The 27,583-nt window shown below is 45.6% G+C and overlaps 2 protein-coding genes across 2 annotated transcripts; one reads left to right on the plus strand and one right to left on the minus strand.

Moving 5' to 3' along the window:
• Positions 1-3,270: 3,270 nt before the first annotated feature.
• Positions 3,271-7,117, minus strand: LOC133891921 (receptor-like protein kinase HSL1). The gene is made up of 2 exons (XM_062332637.1): positions 4,258-7,117; positions 3,271-4,165 (listed from the first exon to the last, which is right to left on the minus strand). Exons 1-2 carry the CDS (start codon positions 6,869-6,871, stop codon positions 3,771-3,773), a joined length of 3,009 nt encoding a protein of 1,002 aa, XP_062188621.1. The 5' UTR covers positions 6,872-7,117; the 3' UTR covers positions 3,271-3,770.
• A 14,745-nt stretch (positions 7,118-21,862) lies between these two features.
• On the plus strand, positions 21,863-25,664 carry LOC133891931 (triose phosphate/phosphate translocator TPT, chloroplastic). Its single transcript, XM_062332648.1, has 12 exons — positions 21,863-22,252; positions 22,617-22,685; positions 22,801-22,866; positions 22,979-23,057; positions 23,331-23,451; positions 23,550-23,645; positions 23,844-23,956; positions 24,037-24,114; positions 24,213-24,329; positions 24,601-24,700; positions 24,820-24,920; positions 25,375-25,664. The coding sequence occupies exons 1-12, from the start codon at positions 22,023-22,025 to the stop codon at positions 25,387-25,389; spliced, it is 1,185 nt and encodes a 394-aa protein (XP_062188632.1). The 5' UTR covers positions 21,863-22,022; the 3' UTR covers positions 25,390-25,664.
• The last annotated feature ends 1,919 nt before the right edge of the window (positions 25,665-27,583 follow it).

Genomic DNA, 27,583 nt, shown 5'->3' on the forward strand with positions numbered 1-27,583 from the left:
CCATTCTACCCCTTCACATGTGGGTTGCAATGTCAGTCACCTACGAGTTGCATTGTCAGTCACCAACGAGTTCTGATGTCAGCCACAAGTGTTACACTGGGCCTACCGACGGTTGTCCATGAGCATTTTTTGTTTCAATACTTATCGTATTAAATCCAGCAAACACAAGAACCTTTTTAGAACCACTGTGAGCATAGAAATTCAAGTAGACGTATTTTTTCGGAAGAAGCCCACGTTACTCCCTTAAAGTATTAGCATTGTCTGTATAACTCCTTAAACTTTAAATTGGTTTACTTAACTCTTTAAACTTGCTATACGGCTAGTTTTGAAGGTGGTTTTTCCAACTAAGTGGTCCATGTCACCTAGTTTTGACATCATGGACTTCCACGTCATCTCCATGCCATCAAAAAATACAAGCTCGTACCAAAAAGCACATTGTCTTCCATCCCCTCCATCAAAGAATACAAGCTCTTACAAAGAAGCACCTTGTCCACTTGCTGCTAAAGGAGACAACGAGGGAGGACACATATCTCATTATTGAATCTATCTTTTGGTCCAGATCTTGGTGAAGGACATATATCTCACGGTCACAAGTCATACATTTTTTCATGCGAAATATACTATGTGTAGTTTGTGAAAGTCAAACCCGTGACCACACCTCTTGCACGAAGCTTCCTTATCATCCCAGCTCGCAATAATAGGTAATGGCTATAGGGTAATTTATTCTTTTGATTCTTCTTCCCAAATTTCGGTATGGTTATTTGGGCATCTAAATGACTTCAAATAAAAAGGTTTTAAACTAGAAAGTTATAGATCTCATGGAGGGCTACAATGTTCATATAAATGTTTTTTCCATCAAACTTTGTATGAATATATTATAAACTATTAAATATTTCACTACAGATGTAGAACCCACGCTATTTTCTCTTCTTTATTTCACTAGTCTCTTTACTGCAATCAATGTTACACATCCTCATTTTTTAATTACAAATATTTATGTGAAAATATTAGTATAATCTCTTTAGTTTGTGTCTATAAGGATAAATATTGTTCTTTTATCATTCTTTTCTCTACATTAGGGTTATAGTGTTACAAACCATAAGCATACAAAATATTAATTGTGAAAAATAATTATGATCAAAAGTATTAATTGGCAAAATATTTTATGTCGAAATTATTAATTGAAACAAATATTTTCATCAAAATGGTACTTGTTAAAATTTTAGAATGATCACTTTACTTTGTGTTTATAGTAGGATAAATGTTCCTTTTGACCATTCTTTTCCATATATATTTATTGGAATTCTATGTGGTACAAACCATATGCATACTAATTATTAGTTGTGAAAATATTTTCATCATACCATTTAGAAATATTTTTGTTGAAATTATTAGTAGTGAAAATGTTATTATTGAAAGTTTATAAGCAAAACCATGCATTATTTTAGTCAGTTTATGGCTAGAACCGATTGAAATAATAGCGTTATTATTTTAGTCGGTTTGTAAGTGAAACGGACTAAGAAAAAGTAATTATCTCAATCGGTTGAGGGCAATAACCGACTGAGATAATGCACCGTAATATCCGAGTCGGTTGTTTATATCAACCAACTGAGATAATACCTTTTTAACTAATTGGGATAGTCTAAAGGCATGTGGAGCGAAAAAACCGATTGGGACAGAGGATTTTGAACCGACTATGATTTTGTTATTTGTAAGTAGTGGTAGTTGTATCGAAGGCGAAGGCAAACTCCATCTAGTTAGACAGATGGCTTTTCCCAGAAGATGTTGCCATCCTTTTCCCCAGTCCTTTTCTCCCACACCACAAAACCGCACATCTGTGTGAAGAATTCCAAAATGATTTGGACTTGCATCTACGCTCTAGAGTAACAGCGGTTGCGAACGATGAACTAAGTATTGTTGCAGGTGGAGCTGACCGAGGCCGAACGCCGCGCACATATGGGGATCGATCGCGTGTTCGAAAATGTTTGGCTTGGCTGTACTGCAATGATCTCGATCCTCAGCACAAGATGCAATCTTGTGCATGAGATGGCTGTCCCCAGCGCTGTTGAATGGCGCGACTGCCCCGTCAGCCGCCAAGTTTGTATGATTGGATCGGACACAGCGCGATACACGGTGCTTAATTTGGCACGGCCGATTCATCCATCAGCTGACTCCATACGATTTCGACGGTTCCAGGCAGCAGCAGCAAACGTAACGTGTGAGGCAGGCATGATTACAGTCCGACGACCACGTCTCTGGAACCAAATGGCATCCCAATAAATATTGTACCTTGCCTTCGCCTAAGATACAAAACAAGGCAGGCTGTACGTAATGCTGTGTGAGGACTTATCTGATCCAATTCGTCAGAAGCGAACACGATGCAAATGACCGAGACACTCTCAAAACAAGCTCGTCATGCAGCAGACAGCACACTCTGTCGTCTTCAGTACAGTACCCAACAGACAGCACACTCATCATGCATTGAGTACCATCATATTTGTGCAGCGGATGATTGTTCAGAAATCAGGAGTGAGCAAGAATAGAATTCAGGAGAGCAACCTTTTGCAGTACAGGCTGGCTGTAACTCAACATGGTAAACAGACGAGAGCACATCAGCTCTTGTCTCGTCTTCACGGCGCTAAGCACAACAGATTCGGAGACCAAAAACTACGTGCCATGGAGACTTCACTTGAGGGCTACTCCAGCTCAAGTTCCAACACCGACCCAGCCCGTCTCTGGAAACAAACCAAATGCCATCTTCGACTTCGATACAAACAAGACAGACTGTAATCTACTAGTCTGGAACCGACACAAATTCTGATTTTCACGAGGGACGACAATGCAGCGACCGAAACACTAATGCGTTGCAGTCTTTTCGCTACCGATCAGTCTTCTGAACACCCCCTCGTGACACTGTCGTCTTGAGTACCCAACCGATAGATAGCACACTCGTCATTGAGTACTCGCACTAAACAACTGGTGTTCAATCTTCAAAAAGGGGAGAGAGAAAAACTTAAACTGTCTCCAGTGGAAATCTCCAGAATGCATCTTGCCAAGATAAACAGTTATGCGCACGACAGATACAGCAAAGATTATTCTTGTAAAAGTGCCACTGCAAATAATTTTCAGTACAGGGGATGAATAACGCAGTGAAACTACAATCGTTTGTGCTGCAGGAGTAGCGGACGATTTTTCAGAATTCAGGGGTGAGCAAGAATCTATTCATCGACACTACTACTACTAGTAAAACTGTACAAGCAGTAGAGGTCAGATTCAGCAACCTGTGGGTTCCATTTCATCTCTGAAGCGACTTAAGTAGCATTAGATAGTCGATACAACCACCCATGGGCGCCCATGAGGTTGATGGAATAATACACCAGTACTAGTTGTCTAGTTGTTCAAGAGAAAGCAGAGTACTAATTGCACACACCTACATTTGATTCCGTTCACAAACACTTTCTCAAGAGTACCAGACCAGGCGAGCTATCCGATCTACCGGAACCAATGCACGAGATGAGACGCCCCACAAACACAGCAACTAGAAAGAACCAAGAACACCACCACCATATCCTACTGCCCACCTGCCGCCCCCTCCATTGCCGGACTGAAAAGCACAGGTTACCCTATTGTCCGAAGGGTCGGTAGCGAGCAGTTTTGCGGTTAAAATCAGCACGCACTCTAGCTTCAACTCTTTCAATGGCCATGAAAGGAAAGGAACCCTTGTACCTAGAGCTCAACCGTCATTATCTCTTCTTTAGACTGTCATTGCCTTAGACGCTACTCCCTTGATCGGAGGTGTCCTCGTCATAGTACAGAGACAGCTTGCCACCCTTGTCAAGACGCGGCCTGGCCTCACCGGCACCGCACACTTCTTGCAGCATCTTCACCACCCTCCGCATCGCAGGGCGGTTAATTGGCAGAGAGCTTGCGCAGAGGAGGCCGATGTTCAGGACCCTGGTGATCTCTTCCTTGAAGGTCATGTCGAGCCTGCTGTCGAGGACGTGCTCTACCCCCTTCTGATCAATTGTGCTGCACACCCACTTCACCAAGTCCTTCTCGCCAAACTCGGGATCCACCGGTGGTTTCCCGGTCACCAGCTCGAGGAGGACCACTCCGAAGCTATATGTGTCGCTCTTCTCGTTGACGCGCAGTGTGTATGCATACTCTTTACATATCAAGATAAAAAGAAAAAAAATCAGGTTCGCAAGTTTATGAAAGGACTAACTGAACTCAGGAAACAATCTGAGAGACACGTACCAGGTGCAATGTAACCGCACGAGCCAGCGATGACTGACATGGACTTGGGGGCACAGCCGGTCGCCTCCACCACCTTGGCGACCCCGAAATCCGCAACACGGGCGCCAAATTCTGCATCCAAGAGGATGTTATTCGACTTGACATCCCTGTGGACGATGGACGGGACACAGTCATGGTGAAGATAGGATAGCCCCTCTGCTGCATCCAGCGCAATCTTGTACCGCGTTGGCCAATCCAACAGGCCAGCCTTGCTGCTGTGCAGCACATCCCCCAGGCTACCATTGGGCATGTACTCATATACCAGCAGCTTGCAGTCCTTGTGTATGCAGCAGCACCAGAGCTTGACAATGTTCTTGTGCCGAATCTTGCCGAGTGTCTTCACCTCAGCCTCAAAGCTGTCATCGGCAGAAGAGCCCTCGCCACCGTTCTCGGTATCCTTCTTTATCGCCCCATGCCACAGCTTCTTGACCGCAACCACCTCACCATTGCTGAGCACTGCCTTGTACACCTTCCCAGATGCACCACTGCCAACGACATTGTCCTCGTCAAGGCAATCCAGGATCTCATACTCACTAAATGAGAGCTTGTGGAATGATGTTAATGTCCATTTTGAGCGGTCGGCACTCAGCTTTGATATCTTGAAGCTTCGGTACCGCCAGTAGAACCACGCAACTCCAGCAACCAAAACGACAGCCGCAAATATGAATATCGAGCGCATCATCCAGGCAAAGCCGGAGTGGTACTTTGACCTTCCCTTAGAATTGACACATAAACCGGCAATTTCTCCGCACAGCTCTGGGTTGCCCAAGAAGCTGCTGCGGTACGCCTCTGTGGCATACTGCGGGGGTAGCGGGCCGCTGAGCTTGTTGTTGGAGACATTGAACTGGTTCAGCTTCAGGTTCTCCAATTGCATTGGTACCTCGCCGGTGAGTTCGTTGCCGGAGAGGTCAAGGTAGTTGAGCACCGGCAGATCACCGAGTTCCGGTGGTATGGAGCCAGTGAAGCCATTGTCCGCGAGGTTGAGCTCACTAAGCTTCTTCCAAGATTCGACTCCCCGAAGCAACTGGCCGGACAGGGAATTGTTCTGGAGAACAAGCCGGCCGAGCTCTGCCAGGCCGCCAAGGGAGGCCGGGAGCGGGCCAGACAGCACGTTGCCGTCGGCCGATAGCTCGTACAGCTTCGAGACCGATCCAATTTCCGATGGGATGCTCCCGGTCAGCCGGTTGTTGGACAGCACAAGCTTGGACAGGTTTGCTGCGCCGGCAATGACTGGGGAGATCTCTCCGGTGAGCTGGTTGTCATTGAGCTCGAGCAGTGACATGTGCGGCAGGCCCCAGACTGCATCGGGCACGTCACCTTGGAGCCTGTTGTTCGACAGCCGCACCCGCCGCAGCCTCCGGCACCGACCGAGCGCCTCGGGGATGCGCCCGGACAGCATATTGTCGAGCATGAGCAGCTCCTCCAGCTCACCGCGGTCGCATATCCCCGGTGGGATCTCGCCCGAGATGGAGTTGTCAGACAGGTCCACGCACACCAGCGGCGTGTTCTTGCCGAGGTCGGCAGGCAGCGTGCCGTTCAGCCTGTTGGCGAACAGCCGCAGCTCGACGAGCGACGGCGCCTTCGCCACCGACTCCGGCACGGGCCCTGTGAGCGAGTTGGCATACAGGTGCACGCTCTCCAGCTTGGGTGCGTCGAAAAGGTCCTCGGGGATGGCGCCGTCGAGCCGGTTCATAGAGAAATCGATGCTCCTGAGCTCGCGGAGCTTGCCGAACCCCTTGGGAAGCGGCCCTGAGAGCGAGTTGTTGTACAACTCGATTTGAAGGGCGCTGGTGAGCCCCGTAATCTCCGGCGGTATGGGGCCGGTGAGCGCGTTGGTGGACAAGTCGAGGTCTGTGAGGTTGCCGAGTCGGCCGAGGGAGGGCGGGATGGAGCCGATGAGGCTGCAGCCGGCGAGCCAGAGCACGCGAAGCGCGGACAGGTCGCCGAGCTCGGCCGGCACGGGGCCCGGCGCGAAGGGGTTGTAGGAGAGGTTGAGCTCCCGGAGCGTGGCGACGCCGCCAAGAAACGCCGGGACCTCGCCGCCGAGCAGGTTGTAGACGAGGGAAAGCGACTCGAGCTTCTTGAAGCGCCCAAAGGACTCCGGGATGGAGCCGGAGAAGTTGTTGCTCCCGAGGTTGAGGTAGACGAGCTCCGGGAGATCGGCGAGCGCGTCAGGGAGCCGGCCGACGAGCGCGTTCATGGAGAGGTCGAGGCGCTCGAGCGCCTTGCACCGGGCGACGGCGGCGGAGGCGAGGTCGGGGCCGATGTAGTTCATGTAGAGGTTGACGGAGCGCAGGCGCGGGAGGCGGCAGAGCGCGGCGGGGAAGGAGCCGGCGAGGTTGACGCCCGGGAGGGAGATCCCGATGACGGCGCCGTCGCCGTCGTGGCAGGAAACGCCGGTCCAGTTGCAGGGCGTGGCGTCGCGGGGGTTCCAGTCGGCGAGAGAGGCCGCGGGGACGGTTAGCGCGCGCTTGGCGTCGAGCAGGTGGAGGCCGTCCTGGTTGAGCGCCCGAGCCAGGAGGGCGGCATTGGCGAGGAGGAGGAGGGGGAGCAGGAGGGGGAGGAAGGAGCCCATGGTGGGGGGCGTGCAAGGCGTCGATGGGGCTCAGAGGAGTGGTGAACGGGCGGGCGGTGGCATCGGCATGCTTGCAGGAACAGAGTGGCGGTGGTGGAGTTGGTGGGTGCTCTTATGGAGACAAGAAGGAGATGGGGGAGAAGGAAGGCAACGGAGAGCAAGTGGGAGGGGAGGGGCCGAGCTGAGCTGAGCTGAGCGGCAGGGCAATCTCCTCGAGTGAGTCACTACTACGGCCGGGCCACTAGAGCTAGAGCTAGAGCACAGCAGACAGCAGCAGAGTGGCGCTTGCCTTGAGTAAAAGTAAAACGTGGCGGAGAAGAGCAGAGAGGAGACCCCAAGGGCCCGCAGCCCAAAGGATGCTGGGCCCGGCCCGGCCCAAGTCCCATCTCTAATTGCCCTTATAAGTGTATCTGTATGAGATTAAAATAAAAAAAGTAAGTATTAATTTAATATTTATTTTTTATAAATACACCCTATAGTATTTAATTTATCATATTAAGTATTAATTTAATTTAAAATATACTAATATGACTTAATACTCACTAATTATACATTAACATTATCACTGTTGTAGTCTGATCCAGGAAACAAATTCCAAATCCGTTTCCCAGAAACCAGACTGCAACAATAATCCAAACAGTCCAGAGTTACATCTGATCTAGACGCTCGCTCACGTGCAGCCATCCAAACAGTCCAGAGTTACATCCTAAACAAGCTAGGGCTGATGCAGACTACCAAACAACCCTGCAGTGTAGTATGTACGTACGGAAGAAGAATCTTTTACTATCAACTGTGGACTGTGGAGTACCTCTAAACTAAACGCTAGCTAGTTGCAAAAATATTTTCCTATCATTTTAGTGGATCATGACGCATATATAGGACAAACTCAATATCATGCGGTACGGCCTTATATATCTATATATATTTGTTCATCCGGCCGCCGGTTAATTACACACTAGTTGTCATTTGTCAGAAGCAGCAGCATCTTCAAACAGTGCAGTGCAGTGTTGAACAGATACAGTAGCTATAGGTTGTCGGTCCTACTCCACTAGTAATAATTGTCCTTATCCAGCTGACTTTGTTGGTTGGTTTTCTAACTTCAAATCGCTTCCAGATTGCCGCCAACCAATCGTACGTTTCAATGCAATTACATGTCCCCAATTTGATTTGTTTGTCGCACATTTGGTTGCAGATATGTTACTTATATGCATGTCAGTCTGGCTAATTGCTTCTGCCAGTACTGTTTTCACAGCAAGCGGGAAAACTCATGTACGTGTGTAGCAGAATAAGTATTAATCCTGCAATAATATAACTAGTGACAGACATAGCAGGGTGTAAACTCAGCTAGCAAGCATTACAGCCACAGGACCATACATACATACATACATACGTAGTGCTGTTGGAACTAATGGTTTAACCAAATGAGGTGCTTAATGCAAAGGTGTTACCATGAGGAAGAAACCCATGCCTTATTTATGGGGTATTGCTCCTTGGAGCATTCTATCGTGGAGAAACTCACGGAGGAAATATATGAGTTGCTGTTACGGGCCTCGGCGTTTCATGCGAGTATAATGCTTGTGGCTTACTCCTTCTGGCGCTGATAAATACGCATGTTTCCTTGTGGAAAATGGTCGATCAATTTGAGAGAGCACTGTGAGAGCACCAAAATAATCCATTTTCCTCTGCCAGAGAGGGAGGGGGTTTCCACTAGTTGAAATCCTAAGGAGCGGGGCTCTTGGGTCATGGAACAATAAAATTGCATTAGTTCTACTAACCAACCAGTGTCAACTGGCGCATATTCAGACGATTAAGAAACAAAGTTGTTGACACGAAACATGGTCATGTCAAACACCGAGTACATCGTGTACAAATCGAATCGAAACTTTCTTACAAGGACTGGAAGTTCCGCCTTCCCGATCGGAAATTCCGATCTGTGTACTCAATGGGCAACACCGTCGTGTTGTGGCACCGTGCCGTTGAGCATTCGTCATCACCAACCCACAGGAGGGATCCCGTCATAGTGTAGTTGACCAGTGGTTTCCCTTGGTCGTAGAGATCAAGAATGGAAAGCAAAATATGTAAAAAAAAACGAATTAGGACCAAAGGGATAAAAAGATAGATAAAAATAAATTATATTAATTCGATTGGATGTTAGTCATCTTCACTCGACCGTGGCCTTTTATATTTATAGGGAGGGATGATCTTGCCCTATTTTGAATCGGAATATATCGAAACCGCCATTTAAATCCGACTCTATCTCTTCTCAAAATCTTGGACCTAAGTTCGATCAGATGTTCCGTTCGGGAATATCGGAATATCTAGGTTTCCCCAAACATGATGCTTCCGGTTTGGTTTTAAATATTGAGTAAATTTTGCAAAACTACACTATGATCATCAAAATTATCACAAAATCACTTTTTTTCCTTCTATTTCACAAAACCACACTTACTTTGCATCACTTTATCACAAAACTATATTTCTGTTACTATGAATAGATCTGATAAGATGGGCACGCGTCATACTTATAGGCTTTAGTTCTCACCGTTTGTTGATGTGATTGACTACGCCATATCACAATTGCTTGCAAGTTAGCAGATTCTACGTGGCCTTTATGCCCTTTCTCTTGAAAGCTAATGATCTGACGCGAGTTGAATTCTTGGGTGCGAAAAATTGATGCTGGTGGGGTTGAATCGGATGTTCTGATCGAGAACATCGAAAGTTCCGATTGCATCGAAATATCCGGGTTTCCCCAGACATGAAGCTCTCAGTTTGGTTTTAAATATTTAATCAGATATTCCAATCCTACGACCAGATGTTCCGATATAGCTCGAAAGTCCGATTTTACTCAAATGTCAGCCTCTCGGTTTGGTTGAAAATATTTACTAGAAGTTCTGATTCACAAATCAGAATGTCCCAAATTCTTCATACTATATCAATTTTAATTATCAACATAAGTGTTGGTAGGTAATGCTTCCGCATGTTCTGTATACAAGTATGTCCTTCAAGTGTAGCGATCCACATGGCTGCCCGAGCAAGATAACATGGGTGGTAGTCAGGGGACACGGTCGGCACATATCTATGCTGTCTGTGCCTGTGCCTGTGCTTGTGCCTTGTTACCAACCAATAATCACTTGGAAATGGCAGCGTGGTTCAACTGTTGATGGAACTATTATATTTGGAGTGTAACTTATAGTGTATGTTTGTATTATTATTTGTCACACCTGATTTTAAAAGAATAAACCAGATACATTTCACATGTATATCAAGATCAAATTTCATACATGTGGTGACTCCATAAGTGATAACATAACGGTGTCATTACATAACGATAAGATTTGTTATAAAATGACCCGTATGTCTTAAAGAAAATACTAAGATAATTTTCAGTGGTAGCGGATCTTCCATCCATCCGCATGCGTTGTCTAAGGGAGCAACAGCCTAGAACATGGTCTTCAGGTCGAAAATTTTCTTCGCCTAGAACTCAGCTCCATCGGCGGGATGTCCTCGAAGTCCTCATCTTCTGAGCAACATCAAGAGATTGAGAAAAGGCAAGTATGAGTACATTGAGTACTCAGCAAGTATGAAAAAATATGACATGAATACTTAAGGCAAGGAAGACTTGACTCAGGTTCACTGCATTTATGCCATACTAATTTAGGACTCAAAAATAACTTAGCAATCCTATTTACTATGTGTGACGACATCAGCATTAAAGGAACATCTCATTGGATTACATCCAACTACCAGACTCACCGGATATCCCGTATCCGATTTCCAACTCATCGGGGTACCACCACCCGACTACCCAAAACTAACCATCCAAGATCCCCAAAAATCATGAAGAAGTCTAAGCCTGCTCTTAACTGTGAGCACGGCTGATCGATCAGTTTTATACTCTGTAGAGTCTGCACACTTTACCCACAAGTCATGATCAACTCTTTTGCCGGTACCCACAGGTACCTTACACACTTCCGAGGTGTGCGCCAGAGATCACTACAAGGCCTTTACAAGGTTTATCCAAATTCATAAACACTCACTAAGGTTTCACCGCTAACAGAGATTCCATCCACTGAAGAGGCCCCCTCTTATACCACTCAATCGTCCACTGGTGTGTACAGAATAAGGAGAACATCCAATTAATCGGCCAAGCCATACCATATAAGCCTCATGGTTGCGCTGTTATGCCGGGTTATATGTCCATGAACTGGTCCTTAGGATCTAAAACAGGTACTTGCACATCACTCAATGCACACACAGCAGCCATACCAACCAAACCAACCTACCTAGATCCTTGTATTCCATGTTGCTACAAAAGATTACCCAAACTGGTTCATATTGCATAGACCATTAATCAAATTAACATTTATCCATTAGACTTGACAGCACAACTAAGCATTTCTACCCTTGACACCCAACTACAACACCGACGATAAGGATAATCATGTAAAATACTAATAAACCATAAACACGGGATTCATATTGACAAAAGCATGCAATTAGAAAGTAAAAGACACACTTTTCTACAATAAGATCAATGTGATCAATGACACTTGCCTTCAGCAGCAGGTTACTCAAACTCTTCATAGATCTGGTCCTGCAAGCTCACGTACTGCTCGTCTCCTATTGCAATCGCGCACACCAGAAATAAGCAAGCACAAACATCTAAGAACAGTACACTAAACAGAAGCAAGGTACTATGAAAAGCCTACAAACGGATAATACTCACTTCTATGATCGCGTAAGCGCAGGAATCGCCTTAAACAGAGCTATAACAAAAAAGGTATGAGAGTTTTAAGCTACCAGGGCTTTTCTGAAATAGAACAAGGACTAATTTGTAAAAACATAATGTTACAAGACTTATTTGTAAAATTTAGGAATCTATTTGTAAATAAGTAAAAGTTTAGAGGGCTAAAAGTAAAATAACGATACTGATAGGGGCATAATTGTGAAAATAGTAAAGTCTAAGAGCCTAAATGCAAGATCATCTAATTTCAGAGATTAAAGGATTTATTTTTGAATTGAAAACCCTAATTAGTGTGTCAGTAGGCTGACTGGGCTCAAACGGATGATGTGGTCGTGCCACGTGGGACGAAGGTGCACATGTGGCGCGATCTTACTAGTTTGTGAAGGGGTATGGGTTGGTTTAATCGTGGCTGCTCATCTACGATCGGACGACCGAGGGCAAAAGGGGGGTTTGATAGCCACCAGGGACAGGAAAGCAGTGGCATCGCCGTGGATTTTGTCGGAGCGTCGCCGGCGACACGCGGGAAAGCGTTACGAGGCACTAGGACCTATGGTGAGTGGCGGAAAACGAAGAGATGTGCACAGGCCACAAGGATCCTTACCGAGGTCTCACAGCGGCTGGAGAAAGCTCGGAGGTCGGCGAAGCTTCCTCGGGGTCCTGCGATGCCGAAGAGGTGGTCAGCGGGCTTTGGGGCGCAACAAGAAGGGCTGGCGTCGGCGTGTGGCAGCAAGACTCACCGGAGTTTGGCGGAGGACGACTTGCGGCGACGGAACGACGTCGAGGAGCGACGGGAGAGACTTCTCGCGCTCTTGAGAAACCGACAGCAAGCTCGGACGCGATGGATGGTGCACAGAGGAGCTCCTCGCTGGCAATGGCGATGGAAGGTGGCGGGGTTGGGCGAATAGGGGAGCGGCAGGGCTGGGCGGCATTTAAATGTGTGGCGGGAGTGCGGTTGCGGGGTCGTGGGGGCGCAGGGCGAGACGTGGGCGACGGCCCGGCGTGACGTGGGCATGGTTTCAACGTGAACGCGGGAGGAGCGAAGGGAAAGGGATGACAGGCAGGCCCGAGCTATCAGAGAGAGGGAGCTGAGGAGTCTGCTGGGCTTCGAGAGCGGGGAGATGGGCCGGGCCGTGGTAACTGAACGGTGTCACATTATTGAAGTATACAGTCGTTGATGTTCCTTTTCTTTTGAATCGTGGTACCTTCCAGGGAAGCTACTACTGTATGTGAAATGATTGTACGATGCCATTTTGGTGTATATTTGCACCCATGTACGTATTCATATACATTAAAAAAAAGAAAAAAAAAGAGAAAAGAGGCAGACCCTTTTCTTTAGGCCGGCCCGAGCCGGCTCAGCCTCTTCCTTTCACCTCTCCCTGTCACGCGGCCCGATTAGGCCAGCCCGACCCACCTGCCCCTCTCCTTATCCACTCGGGCGAGCCGAGGGAGGGAGCCGCTCCCTTGCATCCGCCGCCACCTCCCTCGCACACGCTGCCGCCTCCTCTCGCGCCGCGCTCCCGAGCAGTGCCGCCACGCATGCGCCCGGTTGCGCCGGCCCAGCCACAACCCATCCCCCCTCTCCTTATCCTTTCCCGCACCTGAGCCTACCCGAGCGGGGGCCGTCCTGTTCTTCTTCTCCATGTCGCCGCCTCTTCCACGCGCCCGAACGCCATCGCCTTCCTCTCTCCCTATCCCCTTCAAATCGGGCTCATCTCTATCCCTAAACAAGGAGATTCGAATTCAATTCCCAAATCCTAACCACCCCGCCTCTATCCCTTCGATCCGATCTCTCCGGAGGGAACCCCGACCACCTATATAAGAGCAGGGAGGGGGGCGCCCCGTGGGGGATCGATTTTTGGGCTATGACCGAAGCCCCGCTACGTCGAGCTCGTGCTACCGCCATCACCAAGGAAGGAGAAATATTTGAGGAGGATTGGAGATTGTTGGCCGAAGGCTCTGTTGCATCAACAAATCGCCATTGCCACTTCCTGGACGCATCGCCGACCTAGCCATGGGTTTGAGCTCTGTCTGTGCCGCCGTCCTCTGAGGTGAGTCCTGGCTATGATCCCCTCCTTCTAATTCCCCAGTCCAGGTCTGATGGTGATGGTATGTGATGCTGGCCGGCCATCGTGCCGTGTATGCTCATCGTTATGTTGCGCTTACGCTTCTCCCTGGCCTTCGTGCTGTGGTGCTCTTTGCGGTCGTGCTCATGCTCTAGATGATTGCTGTTGTGACATGGAGGCCGGCCGGTGCCACACCATGCTCAGTTGACCCCTGGCCATGGCCAAGTCGGCGAGCCTCTGACAGTGCTGCCATCGTGCCGTGGATCTCTTGATGTTCAGATCGACTGCTGCATTCTCTCTATTTGTGATCTGTCATGCCGCTGATGCTGCATCTCTGTGATGACCAGCCTTTGTGCCGTGGATACTGAGATCAGACCGTGCGCCGTAAGAAGCTCCGGGTTCCAGCCGTGCGCCGTCGAAGTTTCGTACTCCAGCCATGTGCTAGTGAAGATCGGGCTCTGGCCGCGAGTCGTGATAACCTTGCCATTGTGTCGTGCGGAATCTCTGTTGCCGCCGGCCTGTGCTACTGCTGCTCGTCTTTCTGTTGCCAACCGTAGTTGCTGTGAGCATGTATGTTGGCATCGTTGGTGGATGAGGCATCATCATTGTTGGCTGCCTGATAATGTTATATGCCTGCTTGATATCATATTCTTGGCAAGGATAAAGTTGTTTGTGGCTCACTCTATATTGAGCCCTTACGCTACTGTTATTGGTCCTGTGGTGATGGTAGTGTTGATCTCCCTTGGTTGCTGGCTGTTCTGTGACTGGAACATGTTGGCTTGCTGGTTACCTATTGCTTTGGTGACCAAATACTCATGTTGACTATCTTCTCACTACATCACAATTCTTGCTGTTGTCAGTTGATGATGGTTAAGGCTGGGCCTGTATCATTGATGGCCAGCGATAAGAAAAAATGTTCTCTCCGTCGCCTATTAGAGAAAGGGGTTGTTTGTGATCACCCTGCCTCTGTGGCATAGTGCCTTTGTGGCTCCTTTGCCTGAGTGGCTGTCCGATCATGCTGATCACATAAAATATATATGTGCCATTGCGGTAGGAGCCTGCGTGGCCCAAACAGTGATCACCCTCACCTTTGTGGCGTTCGCCTTTGTGGTGTGTTGCCTTCGGAGACGGCCAATGAGGACAAGTCCGAGGCCCAAAGAGGAGCTAGTGAGTCAAGTACGGTGTCGAAGCTCCCGGTTGTGGCCATGCTGCTGCTTTCGGTCGAAGCTACTCGTCGTGCCGCGCTCCTAGCCCACCTCTTCATAAAAACATAATTCTGAAGTCTATGTGGCCGATGATGACCCGGGATACATAAACGGTCCAAAAAGCTCTTGCTAGACTGTGATTCCGTTCTTTACTGCTTTTGATTGCTAACGCTTACTTTGTTTGGTCTTTGTTGCGTGTGACTACAGCCTTGCAGACTCGGAGACGACCTCGATATGACGACCGCCAGCGTACTTAATCGGAGGTAGTCCGAGGACAGACGTAATTAACCGGAGAGTCTCACGAGGCCACGGGAACCAAGACAAAGCAATCGCTAGATCATGAAGATAGTCAGATAGCGTGTGCGTTGTGGAGTAAAACTTTGTAATCAAAATATATACTTTATGAATTCAATATGAATGAAATAAAGTTTACAATTTCATTACATCGTCTCCTATCTCTTGTATACTCTGTATACTGGCACGCCTACAATAGCACATACATACAAAGCTGCAATACACAGTTTCAAACAGAATTCGAACGTGAGACATTTCGAATCCGCGAAACAATGATGAGCGCTTCGTTCTCAGTCCCGTCATATATTGCACTCACTCTTGTTAATTATTTGCAAAAAGGATCACTAACTGCGGCCTAGCTAAAAATCTCCGAATGTTGCATACATTAAGACAGACTTTTGACTTGCATAGTCGACACTAGTATTGTTAAATAAGAATCGTTAGTTGTTTGTTAGTACAGAATCATGGGATGTCATTAGGCATGCATACCAACTCCCACTGACTGTTTGACTCTTCTTTTATTTTTGAACAAACACTCAGAGTATCTCTGAAACAGCTACTACTTTGGTTAAGAACAGGGAGGAAAATACTGAATTACTACGTACTGCTGCAAGCACGGCACGATTACGGCTAAATGGTCGTTCTGAAAAGGAAAAAAAATAGAAAGAGAATTATGATTAAATGATTGGACCTTTATATATGCAAGAGGAGGGAAGTACCACAATCTTGCATTTCATTTCTCCTTTTTCTTTCTGCTGCTCCTCTGTGAAAATAATTATTCGTCATAGTCGTATCAGACATGATTAGATATATCAATGGGAATAAGACTTGTTCTAGTCATCATCATCAATCTAATCTGGCCTGCGCTAGCTGAATGCTGAGCGTGGTGCTTTACTTTGAAGGTTGGCCCTGCCCTGGCCTTTTGATGATATTAAAACTAGAGATCCAAAAAATAAAGCTTGGCTTTGGAGCATGCTTAGTGACAAGCAACAGCAGACTAGCCAGCAACTCCAATCACTAATGGGCCGGTCATGTGTGTCTTGCAACAAATTAAGGTGTTGCGTATATATCAGACGTGCCACTGAATTATAAGAGTTTGGAAGGAGATGGAATTGTGGAACGAGCACGTCCTCTTAGGATCGTGCTTTCTATTTATAAGTGAAAATGAATTACAACGGATCTGAGAACCATAAAAATCGGTAAACACTGATAAACGCTAACAACCCATGACTCAACAACTCACACGCACTATACGCGTTGACACGCTCTGAGCATGCACTGGACTATCACCGCGTGCACATACAGAACGTGATCACCATACGACTAGTTAGCTAACCTGTGTACAAAACACAAACACACTTGTTTAACCTGAATAAAGCAATCGCCTACAGTTCTTAATTGTACAATTAATATCTGTCTGCGAAATTGAAGTTTCAGATACATATAGGCGCTAATTCATTCGCCATTCAACTTTATGCAATTGTATGCATTCCAAGACATCTCCTTTCTATCTGATATTAATCTTCAAAAGAAAAAGGGAAAAGAATTCAAGGACTGGAACGATATTCAAAGTTGAGAGCATGCACCATCGTCAAGTAGTATGTAGCTGATGCATCAAGATGTATGAATGGAATGTTTGCGAAAGCCGGCCATGCTTTTCTAGTGGAGGTGGCCATCACGCATGCTTACTCCGGATTACGACATTCTATTCTAGTGGCCAGGTAGTAGGTTGTTTGGTCTCTGCTGCCAGAATTGAAGTAGAAGGTAGAATTATTCCATTAAGGCCCCTACCGGTTTAAGCACCCTTCATTGCCTTGACTGCAAATGGTGGCAAAGCGGCTGCCTGTGACCTTATACTTTATTTGTTGTTAGATCCTTAAAGTATAGAGAATTGTTCTTCTTTTCTCATTGGCTTGTATTTTGCTAGTGCATACTGCTTAATATAGTATCAGATATAGATGTCTTAAGTTATAGCTAACATTTAAATAAAAAAATCGTCATACACTCTTTTTCCATATCTGAGACCTAAGAGAACCTCTACGTATGAGGAGAGCGTCGAGGTATAATATGGTATCAGTCTAAGAGGGCATAATTAAGGAGAGAACCTCCACGGCCGGATGGTCTTGGCGTCAACTAACGTTGGCATCTATTGATTCATTTGTGCGCAGGTAGCTTAGCTTAGCTTAGTCGGGTTGGCCATCGCAATCAGTGGTGGTGATGTAGCAGTGGCATTTTGCCTAACTGATTGAGTCACTACTAGAGACAACAACAACGGTGATAGATGTTCTTTCATCTAGAAGCAGGCAGGCCGGGTACACAAATAAGAAGGTGTCTCGATCGATCTGGTACTGGTAGGCTTTAAAGATTCACAAGCTGCAGTGCGAATGGTACCACAACTTGCAAGATAGAGTACCAGGACACTACTGCAAGTTACAGGCGCCCGTGCGGTATCCAGTGAAAAGTTAGAGGTCGACAATATATTCGACTCCTCAAAGTGAAATGCCCACGTCGCGTGATGGATTCCTTCCCCCGTGCGAATTGATCGGCGCGACCCAAGAGGAAGAGGTCAAGGACGGCGGCTGGCCGGCTGCCACTTGGGGCACCAGCAGCTACTACTCACCATGGAATGTGATTTCTTTCTGCTACCACCTAGTACCAACGCATGCATGCACCACCAACAAGGCACCGCACCACACCACATCGCAATGCAATGCAATACAATTTTAGGATCTCGTCTCGTCATTGTTCAATTAATATACTTAGAGCCGTGCCTGCCAAAGACAGGATCGAGTTGCACCTTTTTGCTAGCTTTATGAATCATCAAAATAGAGCTCGGCAAAGAAAAATAGAGAAACGAATAAGGAAAATTAGATGCTTAATTCCGATCGATGTCAAAATTAGATAGATGTTGACAGAAAACGGTACAAGCTTATGATTGCATCAAGTGCTTTCGGCACTCTGATCATCTGGAGGATCGGATGAGCAACCAATTAATCTTAATCGATGCTAATTTTGTTGACATCAGAGATCAGACCTAGGTCAGCAGGCATGCTTGCGGATGATCATTACCAAGAATCTCGACCGCTTTGTACTTTCGGTCTGCAAAAGCTCAAACCGTGTGCTTTATAAACAGAATAATAAGTAAGTAAATAAATAAAGCAATTAGGTGACCGATTCACACCTAACCAACAGCCATGGTTACAATTTAACATTTGTGCAATTTAGTTTTGGGGAACACAGTACAAATTTATCTCAAATAATAATCCAATCGATGGAAAATTCTAAGCTTTTAAGTTACCACAGTTGACTTTCAGATTGAGCTACCCTGGAACCGTTGGTCGGCCAATTCTTTCGCAGTTGAACGTCTTCTTCTCTCGCTCATCCGAAATACTCGTACGATCTGGTGTTTCAAAAAAAGAAAAGAAATACTAGTACGATGGAAGAAAATAAATAGAGCAAATTTCAAGGAACAGCAGGTATTGAAGGCCCAAGCCGATGTGGCGTGCTGCTTCTAAGATTTCTGCTGCAGGCTGCTTCCTTCCTCATCCCGCCGTGGAAGTGCACCTGCAGGCTGCAGCTCCAAGGAGAAGACAATGTCGCCAACGACGAGGGCTCAAGGACGAAGGAGAAGAGCGCCTTTCCTTGTTACTATATATTTTGAGTCCATTTGTGTGCAGGATGAGGAAGAATGTGAATTTGTGACCAATATATTGAACAACTATGCATGGCTCTTGGTTGATCGTGCTTGCTAGAAACAAGTATGAAGCTCAAGTAGGGGTGCAAACTTGTATGAGGTTCACAGGAAGAAGCTGGTGGAGAGGGAGAGAGCAGCATCAGGTGGAGGTGGAGGTGGAGGTGGAGCTCAATACTGGGCCATGAAAGCCTACGTGCGGTGTGGGCCATTCATTCATAGGATGCATGCATAGCAAGAACGGGTTGTCGTTGGGCCATTCCCTCTCCTACTCATACTGGCCTGTCATAGAATTGTCCCTAGGTCAGCTCAGCTCAGGAGTCAGGTCAGGTCATCAGGCGTGTACCGTACCTCCTCGTAAAAAAGGTGTGTACCGTACCTGAGAACGCGCGTTCAGCGCGATGGTTAGAGCACGTGGTCGCTCCATGCCCACCAGCATTCGAGTCTGCTCGACGCTGGTGTCTTAATAGGGCGGTCGGGCTCGCTCTGAATAAAAATTTGGAGCCTCATACGCGTAAAGCCGTAAGGGAGAGTGATTTGCTCCGGTGATATTTTAAAAAACACGGTCTTCTATAACTATGTATAGTTGTAGGTTTAGAAGTATGGTGTGGGTCACGTCCTAAATTTATAATGGCATAATTAAGTTTAATTATGTATTATTAGCGTTATAATTAGTTTAAGACAATTTTTTTTGAAACGCTAGTGCAATTCGTTTAAAGTTAATCGAACGAGAGAAATAATTTCGAGAGAGAAAAAAATAAAATTCGCAGTTAAAATTACCTTTTCTCAAACACCTAGGTCTCACATATAGCCCCACTACCCATCTCTCCCTCTCTGTAGGTAGCAGCTCAACCACTACATCAACTCGCTCACTCCACTCCCGTGCTCCCTCTCTCTTCAATCAGTCAAACAAGAGCTCTTCCTTCCTCTCAAGCTCCTTCTCCCCCAAAATTCTACCTCAAGAGAAGGAATCGAGGTATGCATATGGTACTCATATGATCACGAGCTCATAAGCTATCCATACATCCAATTTATTTTCGTTTTACCCAAGAATTTGAGCCGGTTTTGATGTATTTTGGTGTTCTTGGTTGAAGCAAAAGGAGCACCGGCGTTCTTCCTCTTTCTGAGCTTTTTTTCTTTCAATCGACGATCTTTGAACTCAGCAAAGCATATTGGGTGAGTCTTCTAGGCTCCTATAGTATAGATGCACGTTTTGGTTGGATGAATCCCGAGTTTGAAGCTTCGGTTGTAAAGTTCTTGAGTTTTTTAGCTTTAGAGCTAAAATGAGCATTTGAGTGAGTTTTGAGTTAGGAATCGTATTGCTAAGTTGGTGAGTGAGTTCTAGACTCTATAAATTCTCTCAAGCATGTTTCCCTTTGGTTTAGAGAAGCTCGCAAATCAAAACCGGCTTTAATATGATGTTGTCTAACTTAAAATGTTATTTGTGATGCTTAGCAAGTGTTTATGTCCTCGGTAGAAGTCTAGTAGTAAAATATTTCATCGTTCACAAGTATATGCTTTAATTACTTGCGTAATAATCATAATGATAGGTTGATGATGTTAGTTGTATGAGTGGGGTGGATGAGGCAAGATGTGAACGGTGTTAGGGGTGTTTGTCCTACCCGGATATGGAGTTCCCATGGGTAGGTCGAGAGAGGGACCCGGATACCGTAGACTGCTTGGATCGTTTAAGCACCGACCATTGTTGCAGTTGGTTTTAGCACTTTCTGTGCTTACTACATATCGTATATGGGAACGATAAGCCGATTATCTTTGTAACTGTGGCTTTTTGATGTGTGGTTTGATGGTGTCGGGCATGAGGCTGGTTGGGGTATCCATCTTGCTTCAGAAGTAGTTCTGGATGACTGCCGCACCTGTCGGTGCATGTTCAAATGGTCGGGGCTTATTGAAAAAGGTTGACATAAGTACCTTTATATGGACCTGTGTGATAATACAAGTCGTATGGTCCTCAAGTCGTGTAGGTAAAGGAGTACACCTGTAGGGTGTAAAAATATTTTGAAATGTCACGCTTTCGTTCATGAGCATGCTTTTGTCCATTTGCAGTAGTCAGAGTTACGAATGTGGTTTGGTATGGTTGAGATGTTTCATTATAGATGTTATTACTATGGTTTCTTTTACATTATGTTCAATTGATATTTGTGGACTAGTTTGTTGCTTTGGTAAGTATAGATGCTCACACATATTTATGCTAAATTTACTTTTGCATATGAATTTACTTAACCATGTGGTCGTATTCTTGCTAACATCACAATACATAATCCTTGAAGTCAGACTATTTATAAGTGTCTATCATGAATTAAATTTTACGAGTAACTTCGTACTCATTTATTCTACAGATTTTGCAGGTGAGGAGCAGTTGGTTTTTGGTTACTTCACGCTTGCCGATGCGAGCAGCAGGAATGAGTAGTGCATTCTACTCTTGGAGATCGCATGTTCGGGGGGAAGCCTAAGAGCATATGATTTCACATATCTTTTGTTTTCGCTGCGTAGTTTCTTTTATTGGTTAGAAGTTAAGCAGATTTTAGTCTCCTTCTAGCTTTCTTTTGCTATAAGCTGCATTAACTTGATACATGCTTAAAAATTTATAATATAATTTTAATTACTCACTTTTTCTTAAGTTTTGTTATGATGTTCTATGTTAAAAAAGCATGTGTTACGACCTTAAATATAAAACACGTGTGGAGACTATTAAAAAATAATTAATTTAATAATTAATTAAAATACTATTTAAACGATTCCTATAATAGCATGTGTTTATACCTATGAACCGATACTGGCTGTTTAAAAAAGTATGTACTGTACCCTTCAAAACAAAGCAGCTGTCTTCTCTCTCCTCCAGGTCATCATGTTGAGCGCTGACGTATCGACAATTATATTATTGTACGGTACTTACTAGTTGCTCTAACAAAAAAATATATAGGCACGGAAATCCAATGCCGACCACTGCTTTTTTTTTTTGGCCAAAAATATCGTCAGCTCCACGAGGCAGCGGACGCAAAATCCCCCAGAAACCAAGCTTGGGCAGGGCAGGACGGGAGTCTATCCGCCCCGCGCGCGTCTCCGCCACCCAAACAAATCCCTCCCTCCCACATAAACTTATCCAAAACCTCCCCACCCAGCCTGCCTGCCTGCAATGTCGGCGCTCGGGACGTTCTCCGGCCCCGCCGGTGTGGCCGGCCTCCGCCGCCGCGCCGCCCCCGCGCATCTCCCGGCCGTCAAGTGCGCCGCCGTGCCCGATGGCGGCCACCTCGTCTGGGGCCGCCAGCTCCGCCCGGCGCTCCTCCTCCCCGCCGGCCTGCTCCCGTCCCAGGCCTCCAGGAGGCAGACGCTCCGCCCGCCCGCCGCAGCCGCCGAGTCCGCGGGGTGACTATCTCGCTAGCCTTACTTCTACAATCTTCTAGAAGCGCTGCTCCACCATTTCTTTAGTTGCTTGCTTCCGAATCCCTCCCACCCGCTGTTAAAAAACACCCATTTGCGTCATGTAGCCTTCCTCGCTAGGAGTGGTTGCTTGGAGCATTTCGCTTTCTGTTTTAAATTTTGCGGCGCAAATCAGCGATTCCGTTCCAAAGGACGCTGCTCCCACCTGTAGCCGCTCACGGATCACTCATAACCGCGGATCGCAGTACAGGCATCACTGCAGTGCAAAGTGATATGCTGCTTGCGAAAAAAAAAAATCCGAATTAATTGAATGCTTTTCATGATCGCCTTCCTGATTTGGTCGTGACAGGGAGGCTAAGCCGGCGGGGTTCCTGGAGAAGTACCCTGCGCTGGTCACCGGCTTCTTCTTCTTCATGTGGTTCGTTTCACATCCTCAAAGTCACACCACCTCCGTTGCATCTGCATTGCATATTTTCAACTGAGATTATTGTCAGTTGTCTAAATACTGCCAAATTGGGCAAGTGACGCTGCAGGTACTTCCTCAACGTGATATTCAACATCCTCAACAAGAAGATCTACAACTACTTTCCCTACCCATAGTAAGTCAACTATGCTTTCCCTTGCTTCAAAACTGACAACCTTTAGCATGCTTACTTACCTTTTCGTGATCAAGTTACAAATCACGACGGAAAATTGTACTCCTTATCGCAGCTTTGTATCGGTGATCCATCTATTTGTGGGCGTTGTATACTGCCTTGTCAGCTGGACTGTCGGTCTCCCCAAGCGAGCGGTATTTTGTACAAACCTACCGTAGTTTTCCATTTAAGGACTACCACCTACTGCAATTCTGTTCTCTTTGACTTGTTACAGAAAGGGTCTCTTTTATGTGAAAACGTAATGCCTTTTAGTTACTATTTCCTAATGAGGATAATGTTAAGTGTGTTTTTTTACGAGGGAATTTGTCAAGTGTTCTAGTTGTTGAATACAAACCCTTCACCTGGGGGAATGTATCTTTTGTGGAAATTAACAATGAATCCAACACAAAAATCGTTCTGTTCTGTAGCCTATCAATTCAACGCTCCTGAAGCTGCTCTTTCCCGTGGCGCTGTGCCATGCTCTTGGTCATGTCACTAGCAATGTGTCCTTCGCTACTGTTGCAGTCTCATTCGCCCACACTATTAAAGGTGCTTCTTTTTTTCCATGCAGATTTCGTTGTGGAATCTTCTTACCCCTTTTCTGTTCTATATGCTGATGCTTTATATGTGGCATAACTTCAATGCAGCTCTGGAGCCCTTCTTCAATGCAGCTGCTACCCAGTTTGTCCTTGGACAGCAAGTTCCCTTGCCTCTGTGGTTGTCTCTTGCCCCTGTTGTCCTTGGTAAAAATCTCAATCCAATCTTCTAATACTATTTGATGCTGGCATTCTTCTTTTTTTCCCATTCCTTTTATCTTTTTAACTGGGCTGAAGAACACACTCTATTTGAAGTTTTAGCTTCTTTTGTATTCTAAATCTTAGTTACAGCTGAGTTCCATACCTTTTGTTGTTCAACCTCTCTAACCACATGAAGATCACCAGGTGTTTCGATGGCATCACTCACCGAGCTTTCATTCAACTGGACCGGCTTCATTAATGCCATGATCTCTAACATCTCATTCACTTACAGGAGCATTTATTCCAAGAAAGCTATGGTTTGTACTTCTTTCGTCTAATTTGGTTTATCATGTTCTTTTTGCCTCAACCCTTGTTTTAATCATTTTTATCATTGCAGACTGACATGGATAGCACCAACGTGTATGCTTACATCTCAATAATTGCCCTCATTGTCTGCATTCCACCTGCACTGATTGTAAGTGTGATAAAAATTGGCCCAAGAAGTAAAAAAGAAAAAAGGGATTCACATATTACAATTAATGATGTTGTTCATATTTTTGCATAATTGTTCAGATCGAAGGGCCTCAACTAATGCAGTATGGATTTAAGGATGCTATTGCAAAAGTAGGTTTGCAAAAGTTTGTTGCGGACCTTTTCTTCGTCGGACTGTTCTACCATCTTTACAACCAGGTAACAAGTTCCTCCATATCATGCAAACCATTCAAGCACTTTTATATGTACAATCTGTCTAGCATTTGAGCTGGCTCACCGCACAAAGTCATATTATGTAGCACGTGGCCATACAATTTTCTCTTTCATGTGCAATATAATTAGGATTTACTGATCTAACATTAGTGGATCATGACATCGCCAAACAGGCATGTAATTTTATCAATGGACTGTCTTTCATCTGTTATAACATGACATGACTAAACGCTATCATGGGTCCATGGCATGGCAGGTTGCTACAAATACTTTGGAGCGAGTGGCTCCTCTGACACATGCTGTTGGCAATGTATTGAAACGTGTTTTTGTCATTGGTTTCTCAATCATTATTTTTGGTAAGTGAACAGTTTCTTCTTTTCCAGGAAATGAACAATATACATTTGTTTTCTTGTTGTCATTTTTTATACGACGAGCTTATGCCTAACTAACACTTGCTAAACCTTCCGCTGAGCAGGCAACAGAATTACCACACAAACTGGAATTGGCACTTGCATTGCTATAGCTGGTGTTGCCATCTACTCTTACATTAAGGCTAAGATTGAAGAGGAGAAAAGGGTAAGTTTTTTATTGCAGTTGTCACTATTTCTCCTAAATCTGAATACATGTTCCCACCATTCTTGATTCTAATTGAAAAGTGGATGCACACCTAGCCTGAATTTTAAGCACTCTATTGGTTTTCCCTGCTTACTAACTCATGTTGATGTCTGTGATACATTTTAGGAAAATAAAGTACCTACGTAGCTTGAGTAGCGTGAGCATATCAGTGATGGTTTTCATTTTTGGTTACCACATCATACATGTTATGGTTAGAAAAGCCACACCATGTTTCACCGTTCAAACTTCAATCTCGGTTTTCTCCCTCAGCTGCTTTTGACTATTAAGATTAGTGCGCCAGCGAGCACTGATGCTAAAGTATCAGCATGCCCAAACGTTGGTTTATTTTATCTGCATTCCAAAACATATGCTGAACTAATTTACTAATTTTGTCGTCCCTCTTTCTTAAATCCAGCAAAAGAGCGCATGAGGAGTGACTTCTGTGAATATGGTCGGGTGGCTCTGTGCTTGAGTCCACACTTCCTCGGAGATAACATGGTCGATAATCATGGCATCTTCTCTGCCTTGTTTTATTTTTATTTTGAGTCATTTCGTCAATTGTTCCCAATCTGGTGTTAGAACAGCACATTGCAGATGGTAAGATTGCCTACCATCAGATGATTGTCGAGAGCTTGAATGTGTAAAAATAAACGCTCATACTTGAAAGGCTTTTCGTTTTGTATGTGATACTGAGTATTCTGCTTCTATCTCTGCACCCTTCCTCTTCTTGTGGCGATGTCAGATATACAAATTTTGGTTCTTAAATAATACTGATACCTGGTATTTGCCTTTCAAACTGCCTGAAAAGTTCCGATGTAGTTTTTCGTTTTGAAAATTTTGAGTTGAAAAGAAACGATAAAAAACGGTGGGCATTCACCCAGCTTCGCCATGTCGACCAATAGGTCTCTGTTCGTTTCACATGGCGCGTAAATTACTATGTGTCACAGGAACCAGTCTCTAAAAGTCTAACTATAAAACAGGTACGCGAAACAATTTACTATATATAACTTTGAAGTCGATAGACTACATCTATTTCAAATGCATATCCTGCTACAACGCAGTAAATCAATAAAGCTTGCCAGAGCAAAACTGCTAGGAGCGTGGAAAAGATAGGCCGACTTTCAGCTGGTTACTTACACGTGGTCATCTACAGGAACTCAAAATAGTTCCAAGGGTAATCAATAGTCTCTCCAAAATCTAGGGCCACTGCAAAATATGTTACTTTTACTGGGCAAAATATGTTACTCTTACCGGAACTGAACGATCAATTGGTAGACTGAATAATAATACATTCATTTTTTTATCGAATACGCAGGAGAGATGTGTATCATTGTATTAAGAAGGAGAATATAAAAGATACAAACAGTTTTCGGTACACGACCACTGGTGGTCGGTAGGGCTACTCAGTCATGCCGACAGAAAAAAATGGATTAGAGGATTACACGAATAGGAATAGGCAACACTAAAACAGAAAGGGAGCAGCAGGCTGGAGGCAGCGGCATCATAGGACAGAACCGATGGTATGCAGCCGAACCATGGTGATCGCTAATTGCTTTGCTCTGCCCTCACACCAACGAACGATGTCTTCTCTAATGAAAGCGATCAATGTGTCAGAAGAGAGGCGGCGATTGTTGAAGATGATGGCATTTCGTGATAACCAAAGCCTCCAGCAAGTCACGAGAATAAGCGAGTCCAGCCCCTTGCGAAGTTCAGCAGTGACGCGTCCCCGTAAATCGGACCACCAAGCGAAGATTGTAATCTCGGCCACTGGCGTTTGAACTCCCAGGATCCGCCACCACACTTCTCTAGCCATATTGCAATGAAGAAGCAAGTGATCAGTGGTCTCCAGTAGCTGCGACAATGGGTACAAGAATCGTCCGCCTGAAGTCCATGACGATGTCTACGCGCAGCCGTCCAGAGCCGATTATGGAGTCCAAGCCACACAAAGAATTTGACCTTGACAGGAGCCCAAGCTTTCCAAACCAAGGAAGCTCCCTCAAGTCGAACGGAGCCCCGAAACATGGCTGAGTATGCTAATTTGGTAGTATAAATCCCTGATGGCGTCCATCTCCAAACAACACGGTTAGCTTCAGAGCTCAAGACGACGGAGTTTGTTTATTGCCAAATCTGCATGTATTGGACAATCGCCGTCACAAACAAGGGAGCAGTGATATCTCTCACCCAATGTCTATTGAACAAAGCCTCCTTCGGTGTCCTCTTTTTGGCGACAGAAGCAGGGACACAATTAGAAAGAGCAGGCGCAATCATTTTGATGGACTGGCCATTGATCCAAGAGTCAGACCAAAAAAGAATTGAGTCGCCATATCCAATTTCAAACCTGGTAGAAGCTTGAAATAGCGCTGCAACCTCCTTCTCATGATGAATTGGGAGTGTGGCCCATGATTTGGAAGGATCCGATCGTTGACACCATAGCCATTTGAGACAGAGGGCAAACCTAGACAAACGGAGGTCCTGAATGCCGAGGCCTCCAAACTCCAGCGGTCGACAAACATGATTCCAGGAGAGGGGGGCATGTCCTCTAGTAAACGATCGATCGCCGACCCATAGGAAGGCTTTACGGATCTTATCAATTTCCTTAATGGCCCAGGGGGTACCACGATGGA

The sequence above is a fragment of the Phragmites australis genome, chromosome 2 (genome assembly GCF_958298935.1).
Source record: "Phragmites australis chromosome 2, lpPhrAust1.1, whole genome shotgun sequence".
Classification (NCBI taxonomy): domain Eukaryota; kingdom Viridiplantae; phylum Streptophyta; class Magnoliopsida; order Poales; family Poaceae; genus Phragmites; species Phragmites australis.